The sequence below is a fragment of the Phyllobates terribilis genome, unplaced genomic scaffold, assembly GCF_046119375.1.
Source record: "Phyllobates terribilis strain yellow unplaced genomic scaffold, ASM4611937v1 Scaffold_2__4_contigs__length_985480577, whole genome shotgun sequence".
NCBI lineage: Eukaryota > Metazoa > Chordata > Amphibia > Anura > Dendrobatidae > Phyllobates > Phyllobates terribilis.
The window spans coordinates 752,741,185-752,760,075 of record NW_027362762.1 but is presented as its reverse complement, the minus strand read 5'-3'; the positions used below and the strand labels follow the sequence as shown (position 1 = coordinate 752,760,075).

Below are 18,891 nucleotides of genomic sequence, written 5' to 3'. Positions count from 1 at the left end.
ATATATACCAGTATATATATATTTTTTTTGCCTAAAATACAAAGGAAATGTGTGATCTTTAACTTTAGGCCTTTTAGAGATCATTTCATCTTCAAATTGCTTAACTGTTCACAATAACAGTAATTTTGACCAGGGGTGCCCAAACTTTTACATGCCACTGTACATGTCTCACACTGATAACGCCACCTTTCATTTATAATAAGGTCTGGAGGCAGATTCTCAGGGAGATCTATGTCTGGCCCATAGATCTTAACAGCTCATTTACATATTAAGAAAAATGTGGATTACTCTAGAATAAGACAGCACATGACAGATATCAAGGTATCATTTTATTCAACTTTCAATGACTTGCATGTCCATATAGACGGCTTAGGAGTGTTGATCCTACTGATATACACCCTTTAATAATGTATCAGTTAAACATAGATGGAACTTGGATGGATCTCTGAAGTCTCGTAGCAAAATTGAAAATAATAAAAAATATTAGTCACACAGGCTGGAGACATAAATCCTTTTTTAAAACAGATGTGTGTATGGATCAATGAAGCTCTATAGGCCAGTGTGCTGTCCAAGAAAAAAATGGACAGCACACAGATGTGTGACTATAGCCTTAGTCTAAATTTATTCTCATATGCAGCCATATATTTTTTCTTACATTGCATTATTCATTTAAGAACAAGTAGTACAGGAAAAGAATCGTTCACTACATAATGTCACATCAAGCCTCAGTGTGTATATTCCCAGAAGATGCCAGGCTTGTGTCCTGTTCTCTCTTGTTCTGTTCATTGATTGCGGCTCTGGCACTCATGTCGTGGCAGAATGAGCCATGCAAAGGAACATAGATAGGACAGAGAAGCTTTTACTCCTTAGATCATGATCTGTAAATGGTAGGGAGAGCAGTCACTCCACACCAGCTGTCATTGAGCCAGTAGCTGTACAACCTGTCAACTTTTGCTAAAGTTGCCCATGTTTACTGTAAGAAAACTACCAACCCAGGGGGAGAACTGGCTTACCGGACGTTTAGTTTAATAAATTAAAGGGGTTGTCTTGGACTATAGCACTGATGGCCTATCCTTAGGATAGGTCATCAATATCTGATCGGTGGTGTCGGCTGGAACTGCTCAGCTACGGAGCTGCACAACACAAGACTGTTGTTGGAATAGTGGCCTCGGCAAGATACGGCACATCCATCCCCTATTGATTTGAATAGGGGGTGGATGTGTAGAACCTGGCCGCGGCCACTATACAGTCAATGGAGCTGTGCTGCGCAACTCCATAACTGAGCAGTTCTGGCCGCCGCCAACATCGGGAACAGCTGATCAGAGGTGGTGGAGTGCTGGGTGTTGCACCCCTACTGATCAGACATTGATGACCTATCCTAAGGAGAGGCCATAAATGTAGAAAAAACTCAGACAACCCCTCTGAGAAATGAAGCAGATCAACATAAAACATAAAAATGATTTCACTAAATTCTATTAAATGTATTCTAAGAATGTACTCTAAGAACATATTGTGAAAAGTGTTTATCCTTATGTAAGCTAATTAGACTCCGCATATATATTTAGTGAGAGGAGACGCTGACAGTATATCGTCTTGAAAATGGTCAGCGATGTCAACCATCTCATTTTGATTTGATCTAAACTAAGTATTTGTGAGAAATGATATTACACTTCATTAGGAAGACAACATTCATATTTTATAAAATACTTTCAATGAAGTTATATAATATGGACAGCTATATAGCAATAACAATTAAAGGGAAAGCAACTAATAAATATTATTACAGCACTACTGTATACTTAGCTGTGGCCACCCGAAACTGAACAAAGAAGTGACCAATTAGTGACTCTAGATCTCCAGTCTTTTGGAGGATTACCAGCACTTATAGTTCAGGGACAATTTATAAGTTGTGGGGTAGAAGGTGGCACTACCAAGAGGACTTCTTATCTTCTTTTTTTTCCATTACCATAAGAGTGCCAATAGACTAACTGAAAGCAGGGCACATGACCAGAAATATACAGATTTTGTACAGTAAAGTGGATGATAATAAAGAAGATGGTTGAACAACAATATAGCGAAATGGAGTTATTGTTTTTTTATAAATAATCACAAAAACCCCTATGGCCTTGTGCTGAACAGCTAATTTTGTTATCTTAGTAAAAGTAAAACTGAGCTCTCAGAATATAAAAGGTTAGAAGGCCAATGAAGCCATCCAGCATGAAAATTCTGTAGGACCCTTACACTCCATAGAGAACTGGCGGAAAATTCTCAAAATGTTTTGTCAAAGAACAAATAGAAGGGGCAAAAAGTTTATGACTAAGTTCAAGCAGCACATGAATGTTTAATAGAAGGAACTTTACTGAGGCCGAGGACAATTACCCTCAGTATATGCGCACCAATTACCATCTTTTTCTCTCTGGTAGTTTAGTAATCTGTATCTTCTAATCATGCTGCTCCTGCTGTAGTAGCAATCCGCTCCCCATGCATTGATTAACAGGTGAGCTTGTGATTGGCTTATGTTTATACATAGTAGCCAATCTGAGGAAGAAGAGCTGCAGGGAAAAGGAAATAGAAGCAGGATGAACCAATAATGAGGCAGGGGGTGTGTCTCAGACTACCTGTAACAGGTTTACTGAGACAGACAGGAGTCAGAAGACTGCAGTGTTTTAGTTCACATACTTCTGCATTGAATAAAAGCACTTCTCCCTCGTATTAAATGGTGCTAGTTTCTTTCAGCAGTGAAGGAGTTAATCTGCTCAGTGTTGAGTCTCTGTATCTTCCTTCTTGGAAGTTCTCAGCTGAGCAGCATCAGCCACTCTGCCCTCCTATATAGACTCCGCTCTGGCTATCTGGGATTGCCAGTGTAATGTCTTGTACAGCCTGGTGAGGAGTGGAGTGTAGGTGTTGGTGTTTGGTAGAGGCATTTAAGTAGAGTTGTTCTGTGACTGTTGCTTGGAGTTTTGGTTGTGTGCATAGTCCCATCCTCTTCTATTTTTGTTTTCCTTGGTAATCCCTTCGGTGTTTTCTGCTATTGTCTGTGAGTGCATATTTTGTGTGACTGGTATTTTCACTTGTCCCTGTACGTCCTTCCTTGTTTGTCTGGTTTGTATATATACATACACTATTCCTCTTCCTCCCCACTTCCTTGGGTGGGGGAGGGCACAGATAAGGGCTGATTCAGGAGAACAGCAAGGTACGTGGCACCAGCATATTCGCCATCTCAAGTAACATGGGGAACAGGAATAGATAGGGCTCCCCTAGTTTTAGGGACAGGGTAGGAGCCCCTGGTTCCAGGTTGTCAGACAACAGCATCGTGACACTACCTCAGACTCTGTGCAGGCACAGGAGCTAAACTGGAGTCATAGATTACAGCTCTGCCATATTCGAGCTAGGTTAAAAAGCTAAGGAGAAGCAATATCTGAGGAAAATTAATACAAGGTAATCAACTTCTGTAAATCCTGAGTTACATATCAGTTCTGAGCTCCTGACTAGAAGATTGATTTAATTATTTTCAAGTGACAGATGAAAATATAACCCAAAATCGAACCAATAAAATATGCAAAATTTTAGTCCTTGAGCATTCTGCTGCAATAATCTATGCAAAATAATATAAAGGAAAGCAACCAGAAATTATTTACCAGCTGGAAGTAGAATCTGATATAGAAGTTCTCATTTAATAGAAAGGGAGTTGCCATAGCTAAGCAGATGCTTCCTTGGCTCTCTTCTGCTTTCCCGCAGCTGCATGCTGCACACAGTTAATAGCCAATATAGCAGGCGCGCATTGACAATGCTGCCCTGGAACTCGTATTCTCTGCAGCACATCTCATCTTATCTTCTGCCTGCTAGCTGCTTTTGTTTAATTGTAATGGTAAGATACATGTAGTAGATAAGCCTAGAGAATATTAGGCTGGAATATGTTTCTTCAAAACAAATGCAAAGACGTAAAGTCTCTGTAAAAGAATATCAAAAAATAATATTATTCTATAGCGGGAAAAGGATAAAGGGTATAAAGACGGCTAGGTTAGCCTAATCCTTTTTTTTAGTGCTGAGCTTTATGTCCTCAGCTACAAAACTACAGAAGGTTCACCTCTGCACGCCGCGCTATTCTCTCCAGTCAGAAAAACAGACATTTCCCTTTTTGATCATACGATTACGTTTCATGAGGGGCAGATGGTAAAAATTATACCAAAATGCTTAAGAACATAACTTCGCTCTAGTGCAGTTATTTCCAACCTTACACTGAGAATTCCCTGAAAATGTTTCTACTCCCAGGCAACCCTACTCTCAATCCTATAAAAGAAGCTTGGTGTTGCATAATGCATGCTATATCAGGACTGCAGTCAGCAATCACCTGGCCGGTCACATACTCCTCTGTGTCCCAACAGGACAGAAAGATGTAGCATTCAGAACTAAAGGGTTTATCCAGGACTATGTGCCTAAAAACTAACACGCAAGTAGTTGCTACCTACCTGCCTGTTGTGCCTGGTGCCGATCTTTGCCGGCACAGAGAGTGACAGATCGCTCCTACTGGCGGTTTCCGGTGATGTCACGTCAATAGAGCAGCAGCTTCTCTTCCGCTCAGCTCTGTTAACAGGGCATGACTGCTGACATCACGCAGGTTGACAACCAGCTCCCCGCTGCCCAATTGTAGGGAGCTGGCTGTCAATCAGCACAATGTCAGCAGTCACGCCCCATCGACAGAGCTGCCCAGAAGAACTGCTCCGTTGACGTAGAACAGCAGAATTGTTGGCAGGAATCGCTCTGAGCCGGCATTGGCTAGAGCGGGCATGTAGTTAACAACCGCAAACCCATAACGAATATAAGGAATTATGCCGACCAATGAATAGATATAAAAGTCTAATATTTATTGGGATTGCATAATAAAATCATAGATGCAACATAATATACAATACACAGGAAAAGGGGCTACAGAAAGGAGGACAAGGCTCCTCAATACAGACAACACTAACCCCATGTAGGGTATGCCAAGGTAGTTACCAACTACCTGTCTGTTAGTTTTTAGGCACATAGTAAAAAAAAAAGGTAAATCCTTTAAGTGCTGTCATTTTATGGGGGGCATTGTTAGATTGGCAGTAAGGGGAAGTGTCTGGCTGGCACTGTTATGGGGGCACTGTCTGGCTAACAGGAATAAGGACACGCTCAGCTGTTTCCACAATGTTCATGAACTACAATTTAGGGACCTGCACACTTTCAGGCCAACCTCTGCTCCTACGCTCACCCGCTAAAGGGCCATTTTTACAATAAGCACAAGTCGCATAAAAGAACCCTTACCTATCAGAAATTTCTAGAATATAATGTTGATGGATGCAAATTGCGGCTATCTGACGATATTGGCCTCTGACCATATTGTCCTCTGCTTATTCTGGTAGAGTTTTGTTGGCTGCGTCGCTTGCTCTGTTGCCAAACATCTATGAATAGGTTAAAGGGGTTATCAGGAGAGTGATATTTTTTCTGATATGCTGGAAATGAGTTACAAAAAGCAATACTCACTTCATTGAGCCAATGCTGCTCCTGTTCTGATACTGTCCTTTGCCAGTTTCTTCTTATTACAGGGACATGTGACTGCTGCAGTCAATCACTGGTCACAGCCGTGATCTGCTACTGTCAGTAACTGAGTATAGTAGTCAGATGTCCATGTGATGAGATCTCATCGATGCAATCAAAAGTAGAGACCGATGGGGGAATGGCAGTATTGGAAGGGGAGTAGCAGGAGCTTCATCAGGGGTGTCTTTTGTTTGTGCATTTCCAGGATGTTAGAAAAAAAAAGATTCCTCGGACAATCCCTTTAAAATCAATTTGCTATCTCTATTGAAAAGTGATAACTCTCGCTGCTACTCTCCTCTAGGGCACCTCAGACCACAGTATGTAGCTGTATAGGAGTTTCTGCGAGTAACAGTGTGTAGCGCTATTAATTACAGGGGTACAATGTGTGATAATATTGTTTTTAGGTGAACACATTGTTTCGCACATTCCGGTGACACAGTGTATGGCGCTATTATTTACAAGATGCACACTTTGTATTATTTTTAAGGGCACAGAATTCTTGTTAAGAGACACAATGTGTGGCACTATAACAATTTGATCATTGAATATATTGAATATAGGATGAGAATCTGCTGAAGAAAAATGAAGAGCCTAAGTTGTCTAGGCAGCAAAGTCTACACAGGCGAAATGTAGGTGGAAGAGTCATGAAGGTCTGAACAAAATGAAGAAGAAATAAAAAGGGTAAAGATGACATCACCGGTAGGGGGATGTGTGGGGGAAGGGGGATCAGAGGGGTTAAAATATTCAGTGTTCAAATTATATGTGAACAATAGTGGTGTATGTCTATAATCCTTATGTATATAATTTGTATAATGCAAGTGTGACCACAAATGGTTCTGAAATGTATTTTGCCAGTTGTTAATAAAAGTTGTTTGATTAAAAAAAAAAAAGATGACATCACCGGTACGTCACTGAATGTGATTGAGTATTCTCTTTCTGACTGTGTTTCATCAATCCTGGATTCATCTGTAAGGTCTGCAGCATTCTAGGCTGTGAAACGACTACCAACATACATTCACCACTGTTCAGGTCTTAACTTGGGCTGAAGTCTCATACGGTAGAAACATTTACACTATGGCACTGATTCAGCATTGCCTTTTGTGTGTTTTGTGCTTTTTATTTTTGTTTGCAGACAATTCCCTATTCTATTTGTGCCTTTTTTTAATTCATTTTATATTTGCCTGCCTGTGTTTTTGTTTTCCGCTTTGTTGGCAGATTTTAGCGATTCCAGAAGTTTTGGTGGGATTTATCAATGGAGACTTTTAAAAAAGTCACAAAATTTGACGAAACCTTAACTCTATCCCCCCTACCCCACCCCTACCTCTCTGTGTATTTTTGAGTATGCAGGTACTATGACGCAATGTTTGTGGCATTTTGCAAAATATCCGAATTTTGGTGCCAAAAAGTCACAAAAACAGTTTAAGACAGAAAAAAAAGACCATTTTTGACTTTATGTCAAATTCATTGTATGCACCATTTTGATGAATTTGTTGCCAAAAATGGAAGCTGATACCGCAAGACAAACAAGGAAAGTGATTCAAAAAACCCAACAAATGATGCATCAGGCCTAAGTGTCAACCTGATCCGACAATTGTAATATTTGGCTATTACAGTGGAAATATTCTTCCCAGGTGCGCTACACTGCAGGCATCCCTCATGTCAGGTAGGGAACCTGATAAAGATTTGAATTCAACTCTTGATTGTAACCTTTTTCTTTAAGATCTATGATGGAACCATTGTTTAAGAGATGCACATTAGGATTATGTTTTGTGTATTTTTTTACTAATGTGACTCACATACTGTTAGGAGTGGACAAACTCTTTCTTCAACCTGCACAGTCACACAGGAGCCCAGGTGATAAAGGGGCCCACTTTCATCTCCAAAGGTACATGCAGATTCTGTCTCATGCAGATCAGTGTCCGGCCTATAGCCTGGAACAACTCATTTACATGTAAGAAAAATGTGGGTTTCTCTGGAATAAGACATCAGTTTGCCGATATCAAGGTATTATTTTATTCAGCTTCCTATGATCTACATGCCCATATAGACTGATAAGAGGGCTGATCCTACTGACAGATTCCCCTTATTGGGGCTATTCTTTTACCTTTAAAATGGCATCAAAGAAATCAATTATTCTTGGATTCTGACGAAACTTAGCCGAGTAGTTTCTCCAAATATCTTGAAGAACTAACCACAGATCTCTGTCGATGTAGACTTGCGCAAATTCTCCTGTCTCTTCTTGTAATCCCAGACAGACTCGATGTTGAGGCCATATCATCACTTCCAGGACTCCATGTTCTTTACGCTGAAGATAGTTCTTAATGAAATTTGCTGTAAGCTTGGGGTCATCCCACTATAGAATAAATTAGGAGTCAATAAGCCTCCTCCTCGATGGTATTGCATGATTGATCAGTATCTTCTCAAGCCTATATCTGCAGAAGACCTATGGTTAGTTTTCTATGATGTTTGGAACAACATCTCTACTAAGTTCCTTCAAAATGTACCCACAAGAATTGATGGTTTGATGCTGTTTTAAAGGCAAAGGGTGGTCACACCAAATATTGATTTGATTCAAATTTCTATTTGTTCATTCATTTTGTGTTTTGTTAATTGATAAAAATGAGAACAAAAACAGAGGCCTTTTTTCATGTATTAGAAAAAAAAATGGCCTTACAGAAATCCCATTTCCAAATAAAGAAAATCCCTGCATAATACCTAAATTCACAATGAGCCAGGGTCTTATCAGGACAGTTATTTTCTTTCCCCAGGAAGCTGAACATTACAGAGTTAACAGCTGTCATATCTCTGTGCTGCAAGCGCCAGATATCTTGCCGTGATGAATTGTTTGCACTAGCTAATTCCAATACAAAAAAAGAGTAATTCCTAGAACCAGAAATGTCAGAGGTTGAGAAAAAAAGAATAATACTTCATTGTATGTCTCCTTTTAGTAGCTAAGAAATTGTTTCCAAGGATCACAATTAACACAGATAAAGGCTGGAGCCACATGTCATAATTTGTCCTTCATACTGTCGCAAATAATCCAATAAGAAAACCTTGAGGCTGCGTTGTGGCTGCATTAAGGATTCCATAATTGGTGGAAAAAATGTAGCCGCAATAGGAGTCCAAAACCTTTTGTAATGATGGAGCTTCTAAAAAGAAAAATTTTTGGCGAACCTCTTCCAAACATACTAACTGCAAAAACAAAGCCACTAACAGTAAACTAAGCCAAAGAAAACAGGTGAACAAGTAAAGAAAAAAAGGAAACGATCACCAAATATACCAGTATTACCAGTATTACTCACAGTCATCCTTTCACTATACCTATAGAGTTTTTAGCAGTCTGACAAGGGAGTTATATGCAGTGGGCATGTGGCTCCAGTGGCTCTGTGTGATGGCACAGTGTCCTCTCAATAAAGCCAGAAAAAGTATCATTTTTACAAGAATATATAAAAGGACACCTATAAAAAGCCAGCCAAATTAAGCATAGGACAGAATCACACACACATTCATCACAGTGTGCAATCCCACAACATAATTAAATCCACTGAATTAAAAACTATATCACTGACCGGAGTAGATTAATTGATAAAAAATAACCTTTATTGGAATATATTAAAAAAAATGTATTTACATTTCCACCGTACTAAGTGCAGGTCTATCTGACAACTTAACCGTGTTATGTTGCCATTCTAGTTAGGATGTGGCCTATAGGAGGTAAAGTTTCCTTCTCCCTCCTCAAACCTAATCAATCCTTTCTAATATATTACAGAATTGCAGTTGCCTGATATTAATAATAAAGTGACAATATCTAATATATACAAACTACCGCCTAATATTATCATAGGGGATCACACTAGTGTTTGATTAATCTATCTGGCATGATGATACATATAAGCTGCCATTCATTAAACACTATTACAATGTGCTTTCTTGTGTCGCTATCTAATTATAGGTCTCAACGCGTTTTGCCCATCCTGTACTATGTCAGGGTGTCTAATCATTGCTGGTATCAATAGAGTGTCAATAGGAGGTCAATTGCATAAACAGCATAAACTAATCCTCTAATATATAACTGATGCTTTATCATTTTCGGCGTCAGTGGCATTAATGTGCCAAATGATGTCAAATGCATTGTGTAAACCCGTGGAGCAGAAAGTTATGCCGTGGTTGAGTCACCTCTCAGCTAATAGCGTCTGGTTACAACAACTGCGGCCAAGCCTTCGATGACACGCATACATGTGATCATTCATGGCTGAATCTGATTGGTCTGATGCTACAGACCCTCTGATTGGGCGCGTCATCTTGAAGATGGACCATTCTTGATAAATGCTTGCTGTTCATATTGTGACCGCCAGAGTAGATATCATAGACTCTGGTGCCAATAAATAGTAATGTAGTGAAATATGTTAAGACAATCAGTGGAATAGCATAGCTTATTAAAATCATACACTGGGGGTCATCCACCCGATTCTGAGTTTCACCTTTTGGCTTTGTCAATGGGGAATGATCTCTAAATTTGCACTTCCTTCCTAAATAGACAGACTAACATGTTCAAATAAAATTCTTACCCTAACCATATAACCCACATCTTCAACTGCTTATACCTTAGTACGTGCTCTATTATTACAATGAAAAGTATGGAGGCGTATTCAAATTAAAGTACATATGCGCCACACTTTGGTCACTTGTTAAATCTCAGCTAATAAAACACTTGGTATTCCTGCTCAGTGACAAAATAACTGAATGAATTGCTCCCGCTATCAAGCTAAGAAAAAGGTCACGTGATCGGTTTATCCAATCACAGCACCATTAACAGATCCTTTCATTGGACATACATGAAGTGATATTATTAAAAGGTGCTCTCAAAATTTCAAGGGACACATAATAGCAAGGTAGTACCAATTGAAGATGCGGGTTATATGGTTAGGGTAACAATTTTAACTGAATATGTTGATTACTCTGTCAATTTAGAATGGATGAAAAAAAAAGGTTCTCCACTTTCTCCATTCAATCAGTCCATGAACATCGGATGCCATCCGAGTGCGGTCTGATGTTTTCCACAGACCCTTAGATTTGCATTGCTGATTTTCATCCGACACTTGGATCAAAATCGGACATGCGAAAGATTTTTTCCTCGGACCACTCGATCCAAGGAAGAAATTGGACTTGTGCAAAGCTCCATAGAATAACATGGGTACAAGTGCAAGGTGTCTAAACCACGGATAGTCCGATTTAAACAGTTGTGTGCACGAGTCCAACGGCTAAGTATTTGGGGACTTTTTGATGTCACAGATTCTCTGCACCTTTTAGCTAAATTTGGTTACTTTTTTTCAATGCGGTTTCCATTGTGCTTTTTTACATGCATTTTATTGCGTTTTTGACACTGCAGTTTTTGTCTCATCATATTTTAAATAAAGCTGATTGTTTTTTGATACTTCCTTGACAAAACTTTATTGATACAGCCATGTGTGGATTACATGTGTTTTTTACCTGCAGATTTTCCGCATATAATGCAAGTCTATGGGGAACATCCTCACATAAAACTCAGCGTACCCTAAAGAGAAAATGACATCTTTCAGATTTCAAAAACGAACTGCAAGTCTACGTAAAAAAAAGCACTGCGGGCATGTGATTTCTATAAATCCCTTTCACTTTGCTGGATCTGTAAGACGCTGCAACGAAAATACGCAGCATGAAAAACCCATCGTGGGAACTTAGTCTAAGGGCTCGCTCACACAAGCGTTAACATTGGACAAGTGCTTTCCGATGTTTCATAGGATAGTACTCAGACCAATGTTATACTATGAGGAAGTGCAGAGCTGCGATTTTTTTTTCTCATACCGATTCAGCCACTCAAGTCTATGGGTGTGTGGAAAACATCGGACTGCACGCGGATGACATCCGATTTCCGCAGACTCACTGAATGGAGAAGATGGAGATATTTTGTTCTCCAACTCCTCCTCACCTGTGCTACGACTGTCATCTGAGAGAATCGGATCACACTATGCTGACACTCGGATCAGAGTTTAATCGGAGTGTCATTAACATAATCAATCCGATTCCCTCAGATGAGAGAATCTACACTCATGTGGCCGTAGCCTAAAATGGAAAATGACAACTGCAGACAATTTATTTCAAACACTAGGTTTGCTCGCTAATACCTTTGGTACCTTATTACTTTTAGTCAAATAAAAAAGGGCCATTACATGAGCATGTAGGTTGCAGCATATTGTTATTCGGCTTATAAATAGGAGTCGTTCTAAGAGGCAAACTTGGCAAATAGTAGTCACTGCCCTGAGGGTCACTTAAAAGTGCCCAGTAAAAACAGTGTCACCAGATAACTCCATCTCGGCAGGTACATAAGACAACATATGAATCCTAAATAAATGTTTTGAAATGTTTTCATTGCCGTAAATGAAATTTCCCTGATAACAAGAACCCTTTAGCGTATAAAGTCCCAAAGTATTTCACACTGAATCTGGCTCAGATAGCAAATCGTGTTCCCTGCGAGCAGACAATGCAAGCTGTCAAAGCCGGCAACGCTCAGCGCGAGCAGTGCTGTAATAATAATCCACACACAGCTGTCAGGCCGATGCGGAAGGCTTTCAGAACACAAACGATCATCAAATAATTACTAGAAAAAAAAACCCACCTTGCTTCGTTCTCGTCCAGGATCATATGTTCCAGACCAAGTGATGACCTAGGAAATAAAGTGTAACGTTTAGAATATCAGAACAAAAATACATTTTGTAAAGTTGTAAAAAGTTATCCAACGTTTAAGTAAAACATGTGCAAATGGTTTAAAAAAGCGAAAGTGATAATAATTTCCTTTTCTATCACCTGGACAGCCAAAGATGACACGTAGACTATCCTTTTAGCCTTTGTAAGCAGTCAGCATATGCTGTATTATTCGTATTATGGCTGCCATCACAGAGCATGACGCCAGAAAAACAGCGCGTAAACCACTGAAGCAACTGACTGCCTGCAGCGGTCACATGCTGACTACTTGTAAAGAAATATACAACAGTGCCGGTAGTGTCTCAGATCTGAGTCATCGATGAAAGTTCTTGTCTGTAGTTGTAATACGACACTAAGTATAGCTATTCTCTTGAATAAGAACTGATTTGCAGTTCTCAGCGCATTAAACGAAGCTGTGCTGCTTAGCTCTACTCAATGGCTGCCACTAGAGCTAATAACAGCTAATCAGTGGGAGTGCTGGGTGTCGGACCTCCACCTATCTGATAGTGATGACCTATGACAGAGATAGGTCATCAATATTGGAAGCTCCTTTAATTTCACTGATGTCCCATGTACTGTCCTAATTCACTTTCACTTATTTTAAAGGATCTAATAAATGTGATGTTTTAAACCATTATTTCCTTGTGGTTGCTGGTATTTTCTTCTTCTTTCGACAGAACCGTCATGCAGTAGCCACTAAATATCTGTACTATCCTGGTGCAGCCTAAAATTATAATATTCCAGGAAAAGTCGTTGTTAAAAAAAGAGAAATTAGGGCTCATGGGTACAAATATACATGATGTCGAAGTAGAAGTCACATTTGAGCCCTGGTGCTTAATGTGAACCTGTCACAATAAAAATACAGTCCAATCTGCAGCCACCATGTTATAGAGCAGGGGAAGCTGAGCAGATTGATATATCGTTTTACGAGAAATAATTCACTATAACTTCTGTTTTATTCATTTACTCTCCTGCTTTTCTTGGGATTTCCGGTCCAGTGGGCGGGGCTATCAGTGACTGACAGCTTTCTATGTATAAATGTACATACAGAGGTAGCTGTCAGTTACTGATAGCACTGCCCACTGGACCGAAAGTCCCAGAAAGAGTAGAGATTAAGTGATTAAAATGCCAGTTATACTGAATCTATTCTCACGAAACTATATATCAGTCTACTCAGCTCCTCCTGCTCCATAACATGGTGCCTGCAGATTGGACTGCATTTTCATGATGACAGGTTCCCTTTAAAGGGCCAAGGAGACCCTCTGCTCCACTAGTATTATAAATGGCATATAGTCAGTGAGGGACCGGTCAGCGTCTCTGCTCTGGGCCCCGGTGGAATTGAGTTACACCTCCAGTACAGGGCATTTTAACTTGAGGGACTACTGTGTCCTTATAGTTAAAATCACACTCTAGAAAGCAATGGTAAAAAATTGTAGAGCAATTACTATTATCAAGCAATTAAGCATCTGAGTAGCTACAGTTATACTGTCACATTTTGTGAGTTACTCTTCCATTAACCACCACGTAACAAGACATAACTGCACAGAGCGATGCGCACGAAGCTCTAACCACATCAGGTGCTCAGTTCCTGCGTAACCTCAGGTTTTCCTACGAGTAATGCTTTTATCTGTAATTGATATATACAACCCTGTAAAATGACTGATATCAGCTGAATGTACACAGAAGTAGGAGGCATATAATCAATTATCACATTAAAGGGCCACTACGATGTAAACAGATTATAGCGTTAGCTGACACATGCTACAATAGATAACAGGAAGACGGGAGAGAGAGCACATAATTATAGTATCCAGCCGCAGATAATCAGAAAGGAGATGACAGGTATCAGCCAGGGAATACCATGCACTATTTCCATAGTCACACAGTGCCCCATATTAAGTGGAGTAATATTAGCGGAATGACTGCTGCTTCTAGAGGTAGCGGGGTAACCTATCTACATCTGGCGGACACAGACAGAAGAGGGCCCTGCGCAGGAACAGTATATGGGCCCTTTTCAGTCCAATAGCACATCATAATGCACAATTCCACCTATTTTGGAGGTGGAAATGTGCCCCTGTGCAGCTGCACAGATGGCACCAATGATATGTCCGCCCCTGCTTGTTAGATGCCTGACACAGATTTATATATCCTAGAAAAAATGCAGAGGTGAATGTTAGCAGTGATCTACTATACAGGCGGCCATGTCACATGCCCCTATAATATATAAGCAAGGGCGTAGTAATTACTGCACTGTCTGTGACACCACAGGCCCATGACTTGAAACAGTAGGCTGTGCTCAGGAGGCACTGACAATGGCCACAGTCAGGATGGATGTCTAAGCATTCGTCCACCATAGGGACCCATTATAAAAACAACATATTAGCCATGATATACCTTTCATTGCAGTTTCCCAAAAGAACACGATTTTGACTTCTGTTTGATGAATTGGAACGTTATAGTATACGTCAGGAAAAGCTCCCCACATATACTGTACATTAAGGCCTCATTCAGAAATCAGTGATTATTCTCATGCACAGTTTCATCAGTTTTTCTCAGATGTAAAAAAAAAGGCAGTTTTTCATGAACCCATAGACTTACATTGAGAAGTCTGATCCGAGACTCTGATGAAAATCGGACATGTCTATGTGATACTTTACAGACCACCCAGACTAATAAAATACATTGACATGTGAACAACCCCATAGGCTATAAGAGGTACAAGTTCTCTCCATGAAAAACATGGATAGATCTCGTACGCGAAAAACTGACGTCTGAATGAGGCCTAAGAGTGCACTTAGCCCTACTAGTATACTTTAATTATATCAGCTCCGACACTTCCAGAGGTTCCAGTGACAGCCAGCTGTTTTACAGTCAGACACAAAACTATGAGGAGGAGAAGGGGCACAATATTAAAGGAGTTGTCTGGTCCAAATTGACAAGTCTGCAGTCACTCTGTGTGACTGTAGACTTATGAATCCCCCTAGCACATGCACGTGCTGCGAGGATTCGCCGGTTTCAGCCCGGAGGGTATATATGCATTATACATACTCCCGGACAGTGGGCATGGCCTCACTTCCATACACTTGTATGGATCGAGGCCGCGCCCTCTAGTCGGCCACGCCCACTGGCCAGCCGCATCACCAGATGGGGCGCAACATCACTCTATAAAAGTGTATGGAGCAAGGCTGCACCCACCGGCAGGGAGTATATATAACACATACATACCCTCTGGTCCAGGGTCTGAAACTGGCGAATCCCCGCAGCTAACAATGCGTGTGTGGCGCCCCTGAGGGTTCGGTCGCCACAGAGGTACTGCATCTCACCCAGAGGTGTGGTGTCTCACTCTCAGGTAAGGAAGGAGTACAGCCCGGGACCCTAACACCTTCATCCAACACTACACTACACTACTCCAGGCCAGCTGGAAGGGCAAGATGTGTCGTGCTTCCTGCTGAGCCCTGTCCCTGGCTGGAGTGGGGGGAACCAAAGTAGGGGGAACCATGTAGTGGGTGTGGGTGGAGGAAGTAAATCAGAGGAGCATTGAAAGGGGTGATATAAAAAGAGGGTGGAACATTCTAGAGAGAGTTCAGACAGTTCTTCAGTGAGAGTAGGAGTTGGGAGCAGGAGCTCTGTAGGAGCTCTGCTCAGGAGGAGGGCCTGAGGAGAGGCCCAGGACTGGAGAGAGAGAGAGAGGAGCGGGAAAGGCTCCAGGAACGTGGAAGGGAAGTGCTGGAGGCCACCCGTATGCCCGAATCTGCCAGGCGGTGGAGGGGTCTGGTCGCACAGAGGGGACTGGTCCCTAAACTAGCAGAGTTCTTCAAGTCTCAACTAGGAAAACGGAGGCTGTAGTATTTCAGGTACTGCAGCCACAATCCACATTAGTCTCACCAAGAAGGTAACCATAGAGGACCCAGGGAACAGAGAAGACGTCGCCCGACAAGGTCCGCGGTCACTGGATTGGGACACTAGGTGTGAGGTGCAGGGAGATGGCCAGAAGTAATACACAGAAGGGGGTCCTGCTATGTACTCTGGAGGTACTTGAGGGTTGGCTGAACCCCTGCCTGGTGAACGCAGCGCGACGTGGGAGGCAGTAAGCTGTACAGTGCAACCTGAGAAACTTGACAACTGTGAGTAAAACCCTGAAGACTGCACCCCACCATCTCTGTCAGTTATTGCTGCTGCGCCATCACCTCCTGTACTACACCGCAACATCAGTAACATCTATACTGCCCTGGAGCTAAGCTCTACCTGTGGAGAGCTAAACCAACTCTGCTGTATTTACACCAGGTCCAGAGGTTCTGCACCGCAGCGGCGGCTCCATATAGCCGCATACCACAGGTGGCGTCACGAATTTTATATAAAAACTATAAATCCCCTGTAAATAATCTCCTTTTATTGACCGCCCTTGGTCACGGACCGGGTCACCGCCACTGTGACATCTCCCCTAGCAACGATCGGCCCGGCACCGAGTACCCCACGGCCCAGGGGGCGCGTCACGTGCGCCAGGGGAATTCATAAGACTGATCGATTTGGACCGGACAAACCCTTTAAGCATTACTTAAAAGTAAGTAATTACGGTGTTAAGGCCTGATCCAGAGTTACATAGACAGCACCCATCGTTCCTTGGGTCTACGCAATCTAACTTAAGGCAAATTATCAATTTGGGTGCAGGAACGCAGACTTTCAAATATGGGTACAATACATCAGCGCGACTGACTACTGGAAGTGAATGGAGAATATATTCTTATAACTTATTAGGACGCATAAGTAATATAAATCAAGTTTTGAAACGCAACGTTTTGGAAAAAAAACAAGCACTTATAAAACAAAAATTATTCATATTTAATTAAAAACATGGCCCATACTGTTTGTCCCACTGATAGTTCGCTACAGGATCCATCCCACACATCTTTAGAAACAGTAAATAATGTATCTGTTTTTCATAGAAGAAGCCATCAATGTGCGACAATCGATGTTAACATCCGCTGCAGCCAATCACTAGCCTCAGTTGTACACCACACAAGACTGCTGAGGCCAGTGATTGACTGCAGCCATCATATTGGGTATGCAGGATATGCCAGCTGCAGACAATCTAAACAGAAGACCTGTGGGTAGTCTAGGGGAGTACATGCTCTTTTTACTGTATTGCTGCCTCTGAGCAGCTTTTTACTTAACTCTGATGAAACCTTTTACTGTCTGATCTGCAGGACTAGATTGGCGAGTGCCTGAAGCATTCTTGTCTGATCCAATGTGTCATGGTGGTCAGTCCTTTGGCATCATTTTACCAGCCTTCAGTTCTGTTAATGATTTTCTGCCTGGAATCTGCTCCCTGATCCTGCTTTTTGACCGACTGTGATCCTGCTAATTCCCCTGATGCTTCAGCCCAGTTCTCACCATGCACATTGCCCTGGAAGACTTTGCCTGACAGTAACAAGGTGTTTTTCTGATCCTGACCCCTGGCTTATCCAGTCTAATATCCCACGATTCAGTTATCAGAGTCTCTCAGATCAGACAAACCTGTGGGATAGTAAACAACAAAGCCTATTTCGCCTTGCAGGGGACTGGCTGCCTTCTATCAATATCCGCCACCTACTACATATACAGAAAGTTTGTGCTATATAAGCAATAGACTCTTTAAAAACTCAAGACACCTTCATACAAACCAATTATCTACCAGCTATAGAAATGGCAAAAACCCAAAGGATAAGACATAAGATGGGCATAAGACAACTTAGATTGCAGTAGGTCCTGTAGCTCGCACTCGCTGCTATCACCCAGTATCACGTATTGTATTAGCACCAAACTATACAATGTGACACCAAGGGCAGGAATTAGACCTTGTATGCACATTACTGTTCCAACATCTAAGCAAACAAATGGATTTTCCGCAAGGGAGCAAAATAAGAACAGCTGTTTGCATTTCCTTTTACATGTCTCCAATGGATTAACTTGTATTGTGGTTTCTCTTGGTGGTTTAGGTAATTTGTGGTTTGGTTTGTCCCAAGTCAAATTGCTTCCATGTGACTGAGTAATTGTAGACATAGTCTGATACTGTATGTAAAGTAGTTAGAAATAAACAGATATCACATGAAACCATACACTATAATACAACGAACATTATGGAATGACAATTATTAGAGATGCCAGCACAGTAAATATAGCTTATTTACTTAATGGAAATCTGTTGCCAGGCTTTTGGTACCACATCTGAGAGCAGCATAATGTAGGGGCTGAGACCCGGATTCTAGTGATGTGTCACTTACTGATCTGCATGCTGCCATTTTATTAAAATCCTGGTTTATCTGCTCCAGATGTAGCAGTTATCTGAGCCCAGTGTTACCCCTCCCACACCACTGACTAGCAGAGTACACACAAAGCTGCCAATGATTGGTGAGGGCAGAGTTATACAGTGCTCATTAGTATGGAGGACTACATAACGGCAGGTTTACGAGTCCTCAGGAGACAATCCACTGCTGTATAAAACAAACTGCAATAAGAGAATGATACATTGCTAGAATCAAGGTCTCTACCTTACATAATGCCGCTCTCAGATTAATTGGTAAAACCCTGGTGACAGATTCCCTTTAAAGC

At 41.4% G+C, this 18,891-nt stretch overlaps 1 protein-coding gene across 1 annotated transcript in view; it reads right to left on the bottom strand.

The window, feature by feature from the left end:
- LOC141228177 (uncharacterized) overlaps nt 1-18,891 on the bottom strand; it is a 781,624-nt gene that overhangs the window by 95,109 nt on the left and 667,624 nt on the right. Inside the window, exon 10 of the mRNA XM_073667298.1 lies at nt 12,218-12,265. Within this exon, the coding sequence (XP_073523399.1) occupies nt 12,218-12,265 (48 nt within the window). The remainder of the gene's footprint in view (nt 1-12,217; nt 12,266-18,891) is intronic.